This window comes from Gopherus flavomarginatus, chromosome 10 (assembly GCF_025201925.1).
Source record: "Gopherus flavomarginatus isolate rGopFla2 chromosome 10, rGopFla2.mat.asm, whole genome shotgun sequence".
NCBI classification, from domain to species: Eukaryota; Metazoa; Chordata; order Testudines; family Testudinidae; genus Gopherus; species Gopherus flavomarginatus.
Genome location: NC_066626.1, coordinates 68934777 through 68952070, shown reverse-complemented (window position 1 = coordinate 68952070; position 17294 = coordinate 68934777). Strand labels below are relative to the sequence as shown.

The window sequence follows — 17294 nt, the reverse complement described above, 5'->3', positions numbered from 1 at the left end:
CGATGGCCAGAAGCAGTAGCTCTAGGCAACACCAGGGCTAACACTGTGTGCCTGGCCCTAACAGACATCTTTGCCAGGGTAGGTTGGCCCTCTGACATCCTTACAGATTCAGGGTCTAATTTCCTGGCAGGGACCAGTGTTTTGGGGCACTCTGGTCCCCCTGAAAAACCTTCCCTGGGGACCCCAAGACCCAAATCCCTTGAGTCTCACAACAAAGGGAAATAATCCTTTTTCCCTTCCCCCCTCCAGGTGCTCCTGGAGAGATACACAGACACAAGCTCTGTGAATCCAAACAGAGTGAATCTCCCTCTCTGTTCCCAATCCTGGAAACAAAAAGTACTTTCCTATTCCCCCAGAGGGAATGCAAAATCAGGCTAGCAATCCAACACACAGATCTCCCCGATTCCTTCCTCCCACCAATTCCCTGGTGAGTACAGACTCAATTTCCCTGAAGTAAAGAAAAACTTCAACAGGTCTTAAAAGAAAGCTTTATATAAAAAGAAAGAAAAATACATACAAATGTTCTCTCTGTATTTAGATGATACAACACAGGGTCAATTGCTTAAAAGAATATTGAATAAACAGCCTTATTCAAAAAGAATACAAATCAAAGCACTCCAGCACTTATATTCATGCAAATACCAAAGAAAAGAAACCATATAACTTACTATCTGATCTCTTTGTCCTTACACTTAGAAACAGAAGACTAGAAAGTAGAAAGTACTTCTCCAAAGCTCAGAGAAAGCAGGCAGACAGACAAAAGACTTAGACACTCAATTCCCTCCACCCAAAGTTGAAAAAATCCGGTTTCCTGATTGGCCTCTGGTCAGGTGCTTCAGGTGAAAGAGACATTAACCCTTAGCTATCTGTTTATGACATGTATACCTACCCCGTGACAGATATGTTTTGCATTTAAAAAGTGAAAGCTATAGTAATACATTCAGAAAAATCATTTCATTCTAGGTCCCGTTGTTCACTTTGCAACATCAGTGGTGGGCAGTAAATGCCTATTCTGTAAAACTCACTGAACTTCTGTTCCAATTTATAAAAAGTTTGTGGAATGTTTCACTTGAAACAAAACATTTCTCTCTAGGCTCATGTGTGTGGAAGGTCAGGTATCACCATACAGGGCAACTTCCCCTCAGTGGTTCAGCAAAGACACCCATGCTCAGGCTGTTGCCTCTCTTGGGTGGAGACCCATGTCTCTCTCCCTTCTGACCAGGGCATGGCCAAGCTGCACAGCTCCCTGCCTTCACCGTGCATTTCCCAGCAAAGTCAGTCTGCCTAAACAGACCTCCTTACTGCTTCTTCAGAGACTGATAAGTGATTGCTACAGATATAAATTCCAACACAGTTCTTTCTACTTTATTCTTAAGGTAAAAAGCATTACAGAGGAATACATACTAAACCAATAAAAGAAACTTTATGCATGCTAATGGGCTTACCAGAGTTCACCCTAACATGGATTCTCACAGGCCGAGTCCTTCCAACCCTCCCCTAAGGCCCTCTGTGGAGCAGGGGTCCTGTCTAATTGCTGAATCAGGAAGAAGGCTATAAGCCAGTTTAAACTCGAGCTATTATCCAAAAGTCTCTTCTTTGTCTGCTGGGCTCTGGAGAATCCTGTTTGGACTAGGCTTTGTCTACACTGGACTTTCATCAGAAAAACTTTTGTCATTCAACGGTGTGAAACTGCCCCTCCTCCATCCATGACAAAAAATTTACTGATGAAAAGCGCCAACGTAAACAGTGCTTTGCTGGTGGGAGAGCCAACAAAGCTACTGCCACTCAGGGGGTGGTGGAAGTTTTTTATCAGCAGTAGAGCTCTCTCTAGATATGGATATAGCCCTAGTGTACATGTATCCCTCCAGAGTGGTGGCTTGAAAGGCTGATAATGGAGGATGTTCACGAGCGTTCCCCCTTGCTACTAGAGAAGGGACAGACCATGCCACAAGAACACATACACAGCTGCATGTTTAATGCCATGTACCCCAAAGTTATTAACCTTCATTCAACACAGTTTATCTTTATTCCAAAGGTTTCCTCGGGATATTGTCAGTGTCACATGGGGGTTGGAGGACATATGGGATAGAGTTGCTGTGTACCAGTACCTGGCTCTGAAATGAAGGAGGCCCTGCGCTTGCCCGGCTTTGTGGTTATTCTTACAAAGACTGTTCTAAATTTCTGATAGTCCATTCCCTTGGGATTTGCTAGGGTTTATTAAAACCAAAAAGAGTGATAGATGAGTAAAGATGATTCGCGTCAGTGCATATAAACAACCCTGAGTGTTTGAGAGATTCAATGCGGGGGCCCCTCTCTCAGAGCCAACATGCTGCTGTGATCGCCTATGGGAATCTTTTCCACGAAGCAGCACCCGTGGGGCTCCAGCAGTGCCCACAGATGCTCAGTGACCTGCATAGGCTTCTTTTCAAATGGCTGGTGATTGGCCGAGAAGCTTCACTTTAGCAGATTCCTCCCGTCTTTGCCCAGTCCCAAAGCTTCTGCATCAAGGTGTTTCTGCCCATACGAGTCCATTCTGTAGAATGCCAGAAAGAATGGACCAAGGAGTGACTTTAAAGCTCACCTCCCCAGTTGCAGACAATATCTGTTTAAATCAGGGACTATTAGTTCTTGTGCCAGCTGGGCTCAGCTGCCACAGTATCACATAAGGAGAAGTGCCAGGATCCAAACTATCTAGGGCTTGGAGTTCCCTATTCTAGCTTTGGAACGACTGTTTAGCATAGCAAGAGGCATTAGAGACTAAAAGGGCTGATTTCCCCCTTCCACTGCTGTCAGTGACAAAACTCCCATTGTTTTCAGCAGGGTTGGGATCAGAGACAAAATCCAGATTGTAAGCAGAAAATTCAGTGTGTGTCACTTTTGTAAAGCTAACTTTCCTAAACATCTTTATCTGCCTATCTATATAAACACACTACTCCAAATAAATGTGACAGGATAATGATTCAAAGGGTAGCTAAGCACAACTGTGTTTCTCCAGAGTGTACAGCTCCAGTCTGATAATCTAGTCCAAATCAGGGAGGTGGCCAGGAATTCCTTCAGATAGACACAATGTTGGGTCTCCAATAGCAAGGGCAGAAAAATAGCTCTAACATTAACATAGATTCTGCTGTTTATTTCTTTTACTCCCTCATAAAGAGATGTTCAATGAACAAACTAGGCCATGTTGTTCTCTCATCTGGTCTTCTTCTGATTATGAAGACTCAAGGATGAAAGCCAAAACTCTTTGGAAGAGACTCCAAATGGTAATGCAAGACCAGACTAAACTGGTGACTTTACAGTGACTTAATAAATTCCCCTTGATACAAGGCCAGATCCTCAACTGGTGTAAATTGGTACAGGTTCATTGACATCAGGGGAGTTTCAGAATGCCAACACTAGCAACTTTACTGTGAGTCTCATGATATTCAGTGCTTTTCTTGAAGTCCCAGCTCCTGGAGTCAGGGTGATTGTGTGTGAGAATGGTGAGCTTAACAATCTGAGCTTCATTCATCATCAGTAAACTCGGAGAAACAAATGGCAGTGCCCGAAAGTGCCTGATAAGGAGCTGTAGTATTGCATGACGAGGATGCGCGTGGCTTTCAGCAGTCAGCCAGCTGACTGGGAGAAAGGTCAGAGTAATGCCGTGGAAAGTCATGTACTGCATGTGCTCGACAGCAGTTTATGAGTCACTGCACCTTCCTGCAGTCGCTGAAGCTGCTCAGCTCCTTGAAATGAGAGGGCCAGAACTTGAGTTGGTGTAAGACAGTGTAGTTCCATTGATTTCAATGCAGCTACCCTGATTTACATGTTTGTGTGATGGATTGGCCAAACCAGTGATGTTTGCAACTTGTTTTAAGGCAGCCTTAAAGAAAGAACGTATGTAAAGTTCCATGGGAATGAGAGCGCGCAAGCACACAGTGAATGATTCCTTCTGACATTCTGCATGTGAACTGAGACACAAACTGGCAGCTGCCCTGGCAATGGGGAGGCAGACTCCTCTAAATTTAAAGGAGCAGCACATAGAATGACATCTCCCTTCAGTTTCACAGCTACATACATGGCCGTGGCATTGCCTTTGCTAACTATATGGACTACTGTGGATGTGTCACAGTCTTTATAAGGTAGCCTCCATGCATAGTTAATGGAAAGCATTATATGGAGGTCAGGAAAGCTTTTGTTAAGATCAGACAGGCTACTATAGATTGTGAATAAGGTGTTGGCTTTCACTAGCAACACTAAAGGTGTGCTGGGGTTGAAGCTAGGAGTATCGCAAGTCAGTATCTGCAATTCTTCAGAGGGTTGGGAAAGAAATAAAACCTCAGTGCACCAATCATTCTCTGCTTCATTGTTCATCCAGAAAGGAAGCTAGAGGTGTAATGAAGCTTTGGAAAAGGCATTGGAGTTGTTTCTGTTTTACACAGGTTCCACTATAAATATAATTTATGGCTAGGAAAATCAGCCAATGTTTGTCGGTGCTAATGTATTCTGCGCTGGCTAGATTAAACATTTCCTGCTCTCATGACTAAAGAGCTGGTCTGTAATTAAACTCTCACTTGGCACTAGCTTTGGCTTAAGCTTGTTGGCAGTATGGATTAATTTATATTTAAATAGTATCGAACGATGTTTATTAGGTTAAGATGTGATCTGAGGCTGAGGCCCTTCATCTAACAATCCTGAGTCGTAAATGACTGGGGATTCTAGGCTGGCTGCTCCAAACTCTGCATCTGCCTTTCCCTGTTTGTCTGAGAGAGACAAAGACTACGTCTACACTAGAGACCTTACAGTGGCACAGCTGGACCGATGCAGCTACTTCACTATGCAGCTGTAAAATCTCCTGTGTAGTCACTCGATGCCAATAGGAGCAAGCTCTGCCATTGACATAATTAAACCACCCCCACTGTCAACAGGAGAGAATAGCACTGTCCACAGCGGCGCAGGTCGATGGAACTCGTGTCACTCAGGGGTGTGGTGTTTGTTTTCCACACCCTTGAGTGACACAAGTTATACTGAGAAAAGTGCTGGTGTAGACATAGCCAAAGTTTGTTGAACTCCACTGAAGAGCATAAGGCCCATCAGGCTCGCATAAATCTGGACAGGGGATTTCCCCAATTCCAGCTATTGCAATACCTACACTAGTGCTTACTTTGGACTGGTAATACTGCTATTCACAGGAGTGCAGTTTATTCTGGATTCAAGCAAAGAGAAGCTCCATCAATGCAAATAGCAGCTTTCCCTGTTGCCCCCACTAAGGGTTTGCATTGATGCAGCGACATGAATGCCTGGCCCCCTATGGCTGAATAGAGGGCAAAGCCCCACTCAAGACAAGGCCTTATGTGAGTCTTTTCTTGGGGTGCATGTGGATTTGAAGAATGAGGCATGTAGGCTTCTCTACCACCAAATCACATTTGTTTTATATGAAATGTATTCTTCAATTATACCCTCACCAAAGTGCAAATATAAATGCAAGAGTTACAATGTAGCTCTGTAGAAAACTGCTTCAATTCATTTTCATATCATGGCCCAGAAAGTCTTTAGCTTAGACAAGCCAGGGCTGTCCCACAGCTTTACAGAAATTAGTTCTGTACCATTAATTTGTAGTAATGCAACAGCATCCACAGCAGCCACTCATGAGTGGGGTCACATTATGCTAGCGGCTTTACAAACATTTCTGAAGGCATGAGTCAGCCTGCTCTGGCCATTGTATGCTGGGTAAGAGGGCCAGAATGATGTAGGGGGGCCCTGCCTGTTGCAGGTATTGGAACAGCAGGATGTAAGCGGATCCTAAGCGCCTTGGTGAGGGGTTGAAGAGAATTCCCTGGGCACAGATGCTGCAGAAGACCCTCATAAGGCTGTCTCCCAAGGACCCACTTGGGAGCCCTAGAGTTGGGGGTGTGCTGGGCTGAGGCGGAGGGCAGTAACGGTGTGTCAGGGGTGAGGCCTGTGCATGCAGCATTGTGAAGATTCTAGGCAGCACTGTGGCTGTATAACTTATCTCCCCGGTGCTGCCTAAGTATGCGCGGTGGCTCTCCAGCTGCTCGAGCAGCCCAGCATAGCTTGAAGTCACCTTAGCCTTACTTCCCACTTGGCAGTGAGTTCTGTGTTGTGCCTCTTATGTGAGAGTATGGCCTGCACCTCTGGTCCCTGCCTTTAGACCTTAGGATCTAAGTAAACTAGTGACATAGGTGGCGAGCGAAGGGCACAAGCATTTACACTTTTAATGTATATTTGCAATCATTTAGAGAGACAGGAGTTGCCATCTATCTCCATTTGCTCCCAGCATAACCATCATTAACTAATGGATTGTTTTGCTTAGGCATTATTGCAGAGAGATGTCTGGAAGAGGGATTTGAAAGAGCAGTGGTGTTTTGAACAGATCAGGGGGAACAGTTCTTGCAGAAAAGGTATTGTGGAAGAATGCACAGGGAAGCTTGGGTAGACAAGGCCTGTGAAACTGGCAGAGCAGAGGAGGTGGGGGAAAGCAGGGGGAGGAAGCTGCGAGAAGAGACAAAGAGTGGACAAATAAGGAGGGGCAGCGTTGAATGGCCATAACTGTTCTGCAGTGTCGCTAGGTGTTGTCAAACAGCTACTAGTGAAGTGATCCTCCATGTGCAAGTATATGTAATGTGACACCCCAGGGAGTGTCATTGGTGTTGGGGACTGAACCTCTGGATTAAAGAGGCCCAGGTCAGTTAGCAGTAAGCCAGTAGTAGACTCAGAAACCTTTCTGGGTTACAATCACTATGAGGAGAGAGCCCCATGCTGTAAGCCCAGGCTACATATCATATGGAAAGAAATATGTATGAACATCTATAAGCCAGAATCTACCTGACTCAGCAAGTCACCTGAGCACTCCCCTCACATGAGTGATTCCATGGACTTCACTGGGACTGTTCACATGCTTTAAATGAGGGCTTGTCTATATGGCAAAATTGACTGGAACAACTATTCCAGATTAGCTCCCTGTGTGGATTGTTACTTTTGAAGTGCATTAATTAGTCTGGAATAATAGCCACTTTTGTTCCCGAATAGAATGTCGACCTGGGGAGCTGCTCTGGACTATAGCTATTCTGGAGTTCTGATCAATTTCCTTGGGCAGACAAGCCCCCAAGTACCATCCTAAATTGGGGCCATGGTTTGTAAAATGCCCTTCATCTTGAATGATCTCAAAGCACTATATGACTGTAAATAGTTCCTACCTACTGTGGCTGGGCATATCACTATGCATGACACCCATGCCTGTGGTGTTGCCAGAAGCAGCAAGTACAGTATGTCCAAACATTACACTAATTGCGAGGACAGAACAGCAAGCACCATGGAAGGGCAGAAGCAAAAGCCTTGATTATAATGGCTGAAAGCAGTTCTGATGCATGAGATCCATTTTCAGAGCAAAACATGGGGCATTCAGTAGGCAATCCTTTTAAAAATAATGTGAATTAAACCTCTGCTTCTTCACTCGCTGCACTCAAAATTCACTCCGTGATACATGCATCCAATATCATTGCAAAGGCAAATTATTATTGATTTGTAGGCAACACACAGACTATGGGAGACCAAGCTGGTGACATTTTATATTTTTAATAGGGTGGCAATTCATTGCTGAAGCAAGCGTAATTTGGTTAAGAATTCTGAAGCCCTAGCTACAAATGTAATCAGCTGATTTAAAAAATGGCACCATTATCAGTAACTCGTGTAATTAAACCCTCTCTTAGCAACTAGCTGAAAAGCTTTTCTCACAGCAGAGAAAAATAACTCATCACAGAAGGTGCAAAAGAGAATGCCCAATAATGGTGAGATACAATCCTTAGGGCCTGATTCTGCAATCTCATTAATGCTTAGCACTGTAGCATCTTGCAGAATCTAGCCCACAAGGTGCACCTGAAAGCTCTCCTTTGTAAAACATGAATGATACTCATGCGAGAGAGTATCTGACAAGCGAATACCTTACAGGAAGGCATTGCTTCCTGGCATTGATATAGTGTCTCTATTGTTGGGGTCACTAGCACCTGAAGCCGGTGACAGAGAATCACTGAATGCTCATAAGAATTTGATCCCACATTTGGAGCACTCATGTAGTTGCCAGGCACCAGCATTTGTGCTGCTTAACAATGCCCTTCTAGTGACCAAGCAGCTTCTGCGGTTGCTGAATAGCGCAAGTTATTCTTGCCAAATCTATCTGGCTATCTATGCCGAATTTCTACCTTCCAGCTCTACTCTTTTTTGTTGCTGTAATAGAATCAATACAAAACACTAAGCCTGGTCTGGTTTGGGTCCTCATAGAGAAAGAAGGCTTGTGTCCACAATGTGTAAACACAGGAGCCGTGGATCTGGGTATCTGTCCTTCTTGGAGGATAGGGGCTGCATCCCTGTAGATCTTTAATTAAGTGCTAATGGCAAAATCTGCTATCAGCCCTATACTGTGGAACAACTATCAGTTGTTTTTTAAATCCGTTTTCCTCTAACTGATTTGTTTCTACTGTTAAAACAAACAATAGGTTTAGTTTAGTTTAGTTTATGGAGCAGCCTGATCACTGCATACTACTAGTCACAGGCTCAAGAAGGAAAGAACTACAGCTGCTGGAGCTCAGTCACAGCTGCTGAGTAAGCAGGCATAGGGCACTGACCCAGGGCATGGGTTAAAAGAGGGAGAACTGGGGAATTCTACCCTCTGGGATAAGGGAAGGCAGGAGGCCTGACACTGGAGGGGTGCACTCGGAGAGACCATTGCCACCATGATGGGGTTTTTAAAGGAAAAGGGACCCCCACCCATTCCCCAATCTACACACCCTTTTAAAAACCTGATTTTTAAAGGTCTTGGGCAACTTCAGCACATAAGCTGTTACTTCTCAGTGCCTGGGGAAATCATGCCATTGATTTAGGTGTCTAAATATGGGGTTACGGGCCTAAGTACAAATACCCACATTTGAGATTTTTGGGCTGCAAAATGGGGATCTGATTGGTAGCCCCCAGATGTTGTCGTGAGAGTTAGTAGATTAATGATTATAAAAGATACAAATGCTGAGTGTTATTTTGCATTCAGAAAATTGCTTAAAAATTTGCACAAATGTACATTTAAATGCTGATTCCTTATATGTGAAATATATTTTCATACACAGCTTTTAACTCAGACACATGCTGCAGTTTTTCACCAGCGACCCTATAAAATGTCATTCAATTTAAAGAGATTGATGGCTTTTCTTACCCTTATGAACAAAAAGTGATGTTAATGCCAAATTATCTAGCATTCTAGCCCAAAGATGATTTGCAGATGAAAACATTAACAGTCTCCTAATTTTTAAAATGCACATTTTAAGCTAATTTAGTTTTTCAATGCTCATATTTTAGGTTATCACAGGGGTAAGTGATAAAGCATGATTCAGAATTTCAATATATATTAGCTCAGCTAACGAGACAGGCATTTGCTAGGTAAGATGAATACATCTTAATTTACCAATAGAAGGTAGATAAATAATAGTTTAGCCAATTAATCCTTTTCAAAGTAAGTGAGAAAGAGGCAGATTGACTTGTCTCCAACAGCACAAATTTACCACATCCTACATATCAATTGACATGTTCCTGCCCCATGGAAGTCAGTGGGAGTTTAGCCTGAGTAAATAGTGTATTGAAGTATTTGTCTATATGGTCAATCTCTCTCTTGGGTGAAAATCATGTGTTAAATACACACATAGTATTATGGGGCTAGTCTGGAAAACAACTACAAGTTTCCCTACAAGAACTCTTAAGTTACCTTTTTTAAAAAGAACAAGGAGTCCGGTGGCACCTTAAAGGCTAACAGATTTATTTGGGCATAAGCTTTTGTGGGTAAAAAACCCACTTCTTCAGATCCGTGCATTGGTTTGTTTCTGATGTATTGCTGTATATATCCAATTTCTAGAAGGATTCTGTGCTTCTCCAGTAGGCAACTTAAGTGGCCTCTCCTAGGGAAACTAATACAGTTCTTGTTTTTGAGCTATATTGTTTTAAAAAGTGCTACTAGCTTATTTTCAAAAATAATGTTTAATCATAGAAATAACTTGTGCATGCCAGAAAACTTCTGCATTCAGTGGCTGACACACTTCAGGAAGCACTTATTATTTAGGCAAGTTTCAAGTTTTTTAAGCAAATGTACAATACATGAGCTGAGGCAGGGGATGCAGGGAATACAATTTAGGAAGACCACAGGAAGCTAAGTTTCTTCTATCCCTGTTATGTGTAGAGCTATGGGGAAAATGAGTTCCCCGTTTCATGAAAAAATTGAGGTTTCAAAAGTGTTTCCTGTTCCACACTGGGACAAAATCAAAATCTTTCTCACTCATTTTGGGGGGTGGGGGTTGGCACGGGATTTGGAATCAAACACCCCCCCTCACTGCCAATACCTAATGGTTAGGTCACTAACCCAGGTCTCCCACAACCTAGTTCTGACTCAGGCAGAGCAAGGATTTGAACTTGAGTGTCTACCACATCCCAAGTGTCCTAATCACTGAGATAGTGTGGTGTGGGTCTTCAAAAAAATTAATTGAAACTGATATATTGGTCAAAACCAAAGCCTTTTAGTATAATCAGCATTTTCCTATAAAAAGTTTCACTGAAAAATTCTCCAACCAGCTCCAACTGTGAGTACTTTTTAACTGATGTGGGATAAGCAAAACCAACATTCATATGCTAGGAGGATACAGAATAGAACTTTGAATTATATACCTAGTGCCTTCTGTAATCCAGGTATCCCAAAGTACTTTGAAGTAGTCAGATGGGGCAGTCATAGATTATGGAAGCAAACGTTTGGCAGCCATTGTGGGGTAGATTCCAAATATGTGGCCAGTCAGTTTGCCCAGCTGTGGTGTGTTGCAGAAACAACTTCCTATAACTGAAGGATCTGCTATATTGCAAAAAGAGTCAGATTCTTGGGGGCACAAAGGGGACATTAGCTGACCTAATGCCCCCTCCCCCTGCTGCACAAGGGGTCACCCTGGGTGATAGAGTCAGCTCCACACCTTCACGCTGTAGGGATAAAAGGTCTGGCTGCTAGACCACCTCTGTGCAGTGGTTGCTGGAGTTGTCCCTAGGGGCTGTGGAAACAAAGCACCTCCTCTCTGCATGCTGATCCCTGGCCCTACAAACCCCAAAACACAGAAGCAAGGTGCATTGCTTTGAAGACCTAATGGGTGGTTCTGAGGTTCTGCCAGTTGGAGGGCAGCTGTAATTACCACCACGATTGCATAGCAACTGCAGTTCTGAGAACAGCGCTCTGAGAGCTGTTTTATCAACACATTCTCTGGCTGCCCTGGCCACATCCCTTTCCCCACCCACTTTCTGACCCCTTCTTCCACCACCACTATAAGCAGAAACATGGCTGCTTTGTGCTGCCTCAGTCTAGCATCAACCCTTCTAATAGGCGTCTTTACCGTGATCGGGAATTGAACCCAGGTGTCACCCTGCAAATTAGAGTGTTAAAGAGACAAGTCCCACTAGGCCTGTTGCAAACATGCCTGATTTCCTTCAATAGAAAAAGGAGGCAGCATGTACCTCCCATATTGAAACACAGACTGTAATAAGAGACTCTACAGAAACCCAGTACTTTGCAACTGTCCCGATTTGCCTTATTGGCAACTGTGATTAGGTAGCTAACAGAAACCTACTGTCCTACTTAGCCTTTCTGAGACAGCAAAGAAATACATGGCTAGGACTTGCTGTAGCCGTCTGACACACGCAGGAGAAAACAGACTCCCTGGTTGCACCAATCCTAACACCTTGGGCTTTTTGGTCTGTGTCAGCATTTGTCTGTTCTCTCGGAATCTAATTTGTTTTCTAAGGGACTGCATGTTGAGTCAGTATTTCTGGCATGCAATCCTAACACGCAGTGTACATTGCAGCATTTCATTACCTTACAGGTTCACAGCACATAGAATCTGAGCTTTTCACTTTCAGCTTTTAGATAGCTCAGACTCTTCTTCCAACTGGATAACCAGCTCTCCCTGGATAAACCAGACAAACATGCCAACATACTACTTGCCCATGACAAAGAACTGCTTTATACCAGCTGCTTGGCACTAGGAAAAAAGTTATATGCATCTTAGGTAAGGGGGCACTATAATTAACTTCCCCCTAGGATAACTCCTCCCTTAGTTACATCCTTGCTTGAACTTTGGGAAGGTGTGTTAGGTAATACCTTGGAGCACACTTTCTTCCAGGGAGATGAAACTACACAAATTGGGTGAAGGAGCTCTTTTAAGGGGCCCAGTCAAGCAGCATAGCGAACTTTTTCTCTCAATGCTGGTCGTAAACTTACATGAGACAAGCTTTAACTTGAATATATCACAAACTAGAGAATAAACAAGCACTATTTAACCTACTGCAAAGCCAGCCCCCATCTAACCTGTCACGGAGTTCCTGTGACTGCTTCCTATCTCCCTTTCTCCTAGTCAATAAGCCCTGTTCAACACCAGCTTTCCCCTCCCTCAGAAGCTGTCTCATTACCCCACAATCTATTCCACCTGGAAGACACTTGAGCAAGGAGTTAACTCCCTGACTGTGGATTCTGGAGGGGACTGTACACAGGTGGCTCTAGTCACCAGCTGGGGATAGACAGTTGGCCGCACCCAGAGTAAGGGCTCTGTGTATTTTCTTCACAAAGAAAGAAAAGTGCACAACAAGAAATACAAACAACAGTCTCACTAGGGGTCGCACTGGGTAGGGACCTTTCTGAAACCAGGGGCTTCACAGGAAGGGGGTGGGCAGGTGGCTGGCAGACTTCTGGTCTGATTACCAGAGAGTACCCTCTCTCCTGGTTTTCCCCTCCCTTCAGGGAGCTGAGTTCAGCTTTCTGTTGTCCAGGTGAGACTGTGGGCCAATCATGAGGTGCTGATCATCTATCTGCTGGGCTGCTCCCTGGGGCAGGGTGCTGCTCCCTATCTCCCCTCCTTCCCCCAGATATCAAAGGGGCAGATTGCCCTGTCATAGGGACCAGCTTGCATGTTATTTCTTTGTGGATAATAACAGGGCTAAATTCTCTCAGTACAAAGCTTAAGTGAACAACTTAGGGTGGAGGTTGAGAGTTAGGGTATGTCTACACTTAAAATGCTACAGCACACAGCTGCTGTAGCGCTTCAGTGTAGACACACACTACTGCAATGGGGGTTCTCCTGTCACTGTAGGTGATCCACCTCCCTGAGGCCATGTCTACATGAGTGAGCTTACGGTGACACAGCTGTACTGATACAGTTGTGTCACTGTAAGATTGCTCGTGTAGCTGCCCTATGCTGAAGGGAGAGAGCTCTCCCACTGACATAATAAAACCTTCTCTGTGAACAGCAGTAGCTATGTCAGCAGGAGAGGCTTTCTCTCCGACATAAGGCTCTGCCTGCTACCGCTTGTGCCAGTGAACCTTACAGTAGAACCTCAAAGATATGAACACCAGAATTACAGACTGACCAGTCAACCAGACACCATGTGAAACCGGAAGTAACCAATCAGGCAGCAGTGAACAACAACAAAAAGCAAATACTGTATTGTGACTCTATTGCATCTTAAAGGTAGGCACATCTGGGCTGCTGCAGGACCGGTGGTAGGGTTTTGAGCGCCCTAGGCGGCCGGCAATTTCGGCGCCCCGCACGCTGGTCCCGTGGCTCCGGTGGAGCTGCCGCAGTGGTGCCTGCGGAGGGTCCGGTGCCCCGCGGCTCCGGTGGAGCTGCTGCAGTCGTGCCTGCGGGAGGTCCACCGGAGCCACGTGAGGAGCTGACGGTCCGTAGGCAGGACTGCGGCGGCTCCACCGGAGCCGCGGACCAGCAGACCCTCCGCAGGCAGACCCACCGGAGCTGCCTGCCGCCCTCTCCAGCAAAATGACGCCCACCAATTAACCAGGCGCCCTAGGCGATTGCCTAGGCTGCCTAAATGGTAGCGCCGGCCCTGGCTGCCTGTCCTCACCCTTCTCCTTACCCCCAGCCCCACGCACATGGCACCCACTTACAGGAGTTGAATACACTGAGATTCGCAGGCAAAGCTGTAGGCCCCTGCTGCCAGCTCTAGGCAGCCAGAGCAGGAGAAGCACTGGGGTCTGTGCTGCTTTCCTGTAAGCTGCGGGTGCTGTATTCACCCACCCTCCCCTGGCCAGGAGTGAGGAGTGCTGTTTTCACACAGACATGCCCCTGGCTGTGAGGGGGATGTGCTGTTTTCATCACCACCACCCTGGTCTGGTGGAGGACAAGCTTAGAAGCTGCCTGCAAGGAAGCTGTCTAGATGCCTCTGCAACCTGGCCTTGAGTGTGAATTGCTGGAGCCGGAGCTGTGTTTTGTTCAGTTACGGACAACCTCCATTCCCGAAGTGTCTGTAACTCTGAAGTTCTATTGTATGTCGCTCAGGGCTGTGTGTTTTTTTCACATCCCTGAGTGACATAACTTTTGCTGACATAAGTGGTAGTGTAGACATGGCCTCAGAGGCAGTGGCTAAATCGACAGAAGAATTCTTCCATCATCCTAGCACTGTCTACACCAGGGGCTAGGTTGGCATAGCTACATCTCTCAGGGTGTAGATTTGTCACACCCCTGAGCGGTGTAGCTAGGCTGATGTAAATTCCCAGTGTCGACCAGTTCTCAGTGACCCACCTGCAACAACTCATGAACAGGCCACTGGGCTGTACTGCAGCTCAGTTGTGGAATTTATTCTAGCGTGTGTGCAAAATCTATATCCAAACAATACAAAAACTAACGAAATCCAAACAATTTCTTCATGTTGATTTTTTTACATTTTATTTGAAAGCAGCACATACTCTCAGACAAAATGCATATAACAGTACTTAGTGGCAGAGGCAAGAGTCCATTAAATAGGTGAGGGGAAAAGTTGTATATAAAACTACAAAATATCCATGTGCTGGGGTAGTTTTCCAGCACTTATCCCCAGTGCACAATGAATGAGCATGTAGGGAAGAATCCCTCACAGAGAGATCATTAAGCTCATATGCAATATATACACTAAGGGCCATAGCTGAGATTATACTAGAGGATGCTTGGGCCTACACAGGAATCTGTTGCTTGTTGAACATAATTTCATACCTGTTCTGCACAGATACAGAAGTCCTGAACCAGCAATACTGTGGGGTGGAGATACAGCACATTAGCGACAGAGTTGTGGAATTTGTGAACTAGCTTATTCCAGAATGAGAGTTTTGTTGAGTGCTTTCTGCTTCATTTTCTCCATGTGTCCTTGCAGTCTCTCTCTGAGTTTGCTATTCTGGGATTGTAAATACCAATCCAGATGGTCTCTCGGGTCTCTGCAGGAGATGGTGAAAGTAATTTATATTTATAACAACAAGGTAAACTATTATATAAAAGTGATAAAACCAAAGAGAGAGCCATTCATGGCAGCGTGTCATATTCACTCTTTTTTTAAGGGCAGGAGATAACTTTAGCAAGGTCTATATAAGTGCTGTTGTACATGAATATATGCAATATTGAAAAGGGTAACAAGAACAGCAAAGGTGGCATTCCTTCTGAGCTCAGGTAACTGCTGACTGGGGAACTAAAGACTTACCGTACAGTAAGAATGTACTAGGAGCAATTTCAAGAGTATTTAGAAAAATGTAAATGGTATAATCCAGTAAAACACACACACACACACAATAATGCTAATGGGCCTTCCAGTGAGAATGCCAGGGACTTCCATTGGCATTGAAAGACACTGAATTGGGCCTTAACTGTTTGTTAATACAATCTTGGTTTCCCCATCATAGAGCAAAAGCAAATAAGAAACTTTTCCCCAAATCTGTCACGCAGGACATGCTAAATACAGGTTATGGCTGTATTACTGCCTACTGGTTGTAGCAGCAGCCACTGTCTTCTGTGTCCTCTTCCCTCTACATGGGGATTGTGACCTGTGGATTGGCCAGGCTCTACCATTTTCCAGGCCTGTCCTCAGTCCTCTGTGTAGCCATGTGGAGAAAGCAACTGTGGGAAACTCAGCACTGGGCTGAGAATCACAATTTTTCATATTTATTCTGGTTGTTTTGGCCATCAAACCACAAGCTTCTCTGCAGCCAAGACACAGAGCCTGTATCATTGCACAATAAAGTGTCCTGAGAGTAAATTCAAACTCCATGTCTTATCAGCTCCATAAAGAAGCAGCTTCATAGAGTTTAAAGTCAGAATGGGCTATTAGATCATCTAGTCTGACCTCCTTTATATTGCAAGCTATTAAATTTCACCCAGATACCCCTATGTTGAGGCCAGTGACTTTAGGGAGACCAAAGCATTTCAGTCCTCATAAGACTAAGCTATTGTGTGTCCCAGCAAAGAACAGGAGAGACCAAGGTGCCAGTAATGCCTGAGGCTCCTGCAATGGCAGGGAATTGATTAGCTGAGATATACCCAGATGATCCTAGCAGGTGATCCATAGTCCAGGCTGCAGAGAATGGTCAAAACCCCCAAGATCCCTGCTGATATGACTTGGGGTAAAATTGCTTCCCAACCCCCAGCTAATGATCACTGAGCAAGACACAGCAGCCAGGCATCTGAGAGAGGATTCCCTGCTCTGGTCTACCCCATCCAGTATCCCATCTCCTGTTGTGGCCAATTTCTGATGCTTTAGAGGAAGGTGAAAAACAAATCAAACCAAAAAACCCACAGCCATGTTGGCAAAGAGATACCCTAAGAATGGCAAGCGAGAGCGCTATATTCTGTAGTAGATGTAATCACTGGTCTATAACTAATGCTAATGGGAGTTTTGTAATCACCTGCAAAGTAATCTAAACAACACTGCCTCCTCTGGCTAGTGCAGAAGTACCCAAAGCTCAATGAACAGAACATTTCTAATGTAATAGTCTGCTCTGTTCAATAGAGGTTCTTACGCTGTGTTCACTACTTTAGTATGTAAGTGCCTTTCAGTTATGCATCAAACTGTGTGACTAATACCTGTCACATGTCTGTTCTTTCATCCGTTCCCCGGGGGGAGAAGTGTGAGTAGGGAGTGTTTTGTTTTGATTTTTTAAAACACCAACCTGTTTGTTAGAGAAAGCCAGGTCAAAGAAATGTGCCGTGCACTTAGAGTGAAAGGGGGTGAGATCTGTGATGGTCTTTGGTTCCTATGGGAGTTCATTCCAAAGCCATAGGCCAGTCTGTCTCCTGATCAAAGACGTGTTTAAAGCCTGGTGGTTTTTTTTTAGCTTTGTAGAAAACAACAGAATTTTAAAAGACTGAATCTTACAGTCACACAGTCTTACCCAGAAAGAGGAGACGAGGTATCCACTATGTTGCTGGAAGCAAGTTTAACATCCAGGGGTGTATCGCTAGGAAAAAAAGGCCATTCTTTATTAT

General features: G+C 44.7%; 1 protein-coding gene across 2 annotated transcripts in view; it reads right to left on the bottom strand.

The window, feature by feature from the left end:
* Nucleotides 1-13818: 13818 nt before the first annotated feature.
* The window catches only part of CFAP221 (cilia and flagella associated protein 221), a 33580-nt gene continuing 30104 nt past the window's right edge, over nt 13819-17294 (bottom strand). For both annotated transcript variants that reach the window (XM_050916667.1, XM_050916665.1), the window contains exons 25-26: nt 17201-17266; nt 13819-15256 (exon numbers count right to left, since the gene is read on the bottom strand). In XM_050916667.1, the coding sequence (XP_050772624.1) occupies nt 15133-15256; nt 17201-17266 (190 nt within the window). In that variant the 3' untranslated portion in view covers nt 13819-15132. The remainder of the gene's footprint in view (nt 15257-17200; nt 17267-17294) is intronic.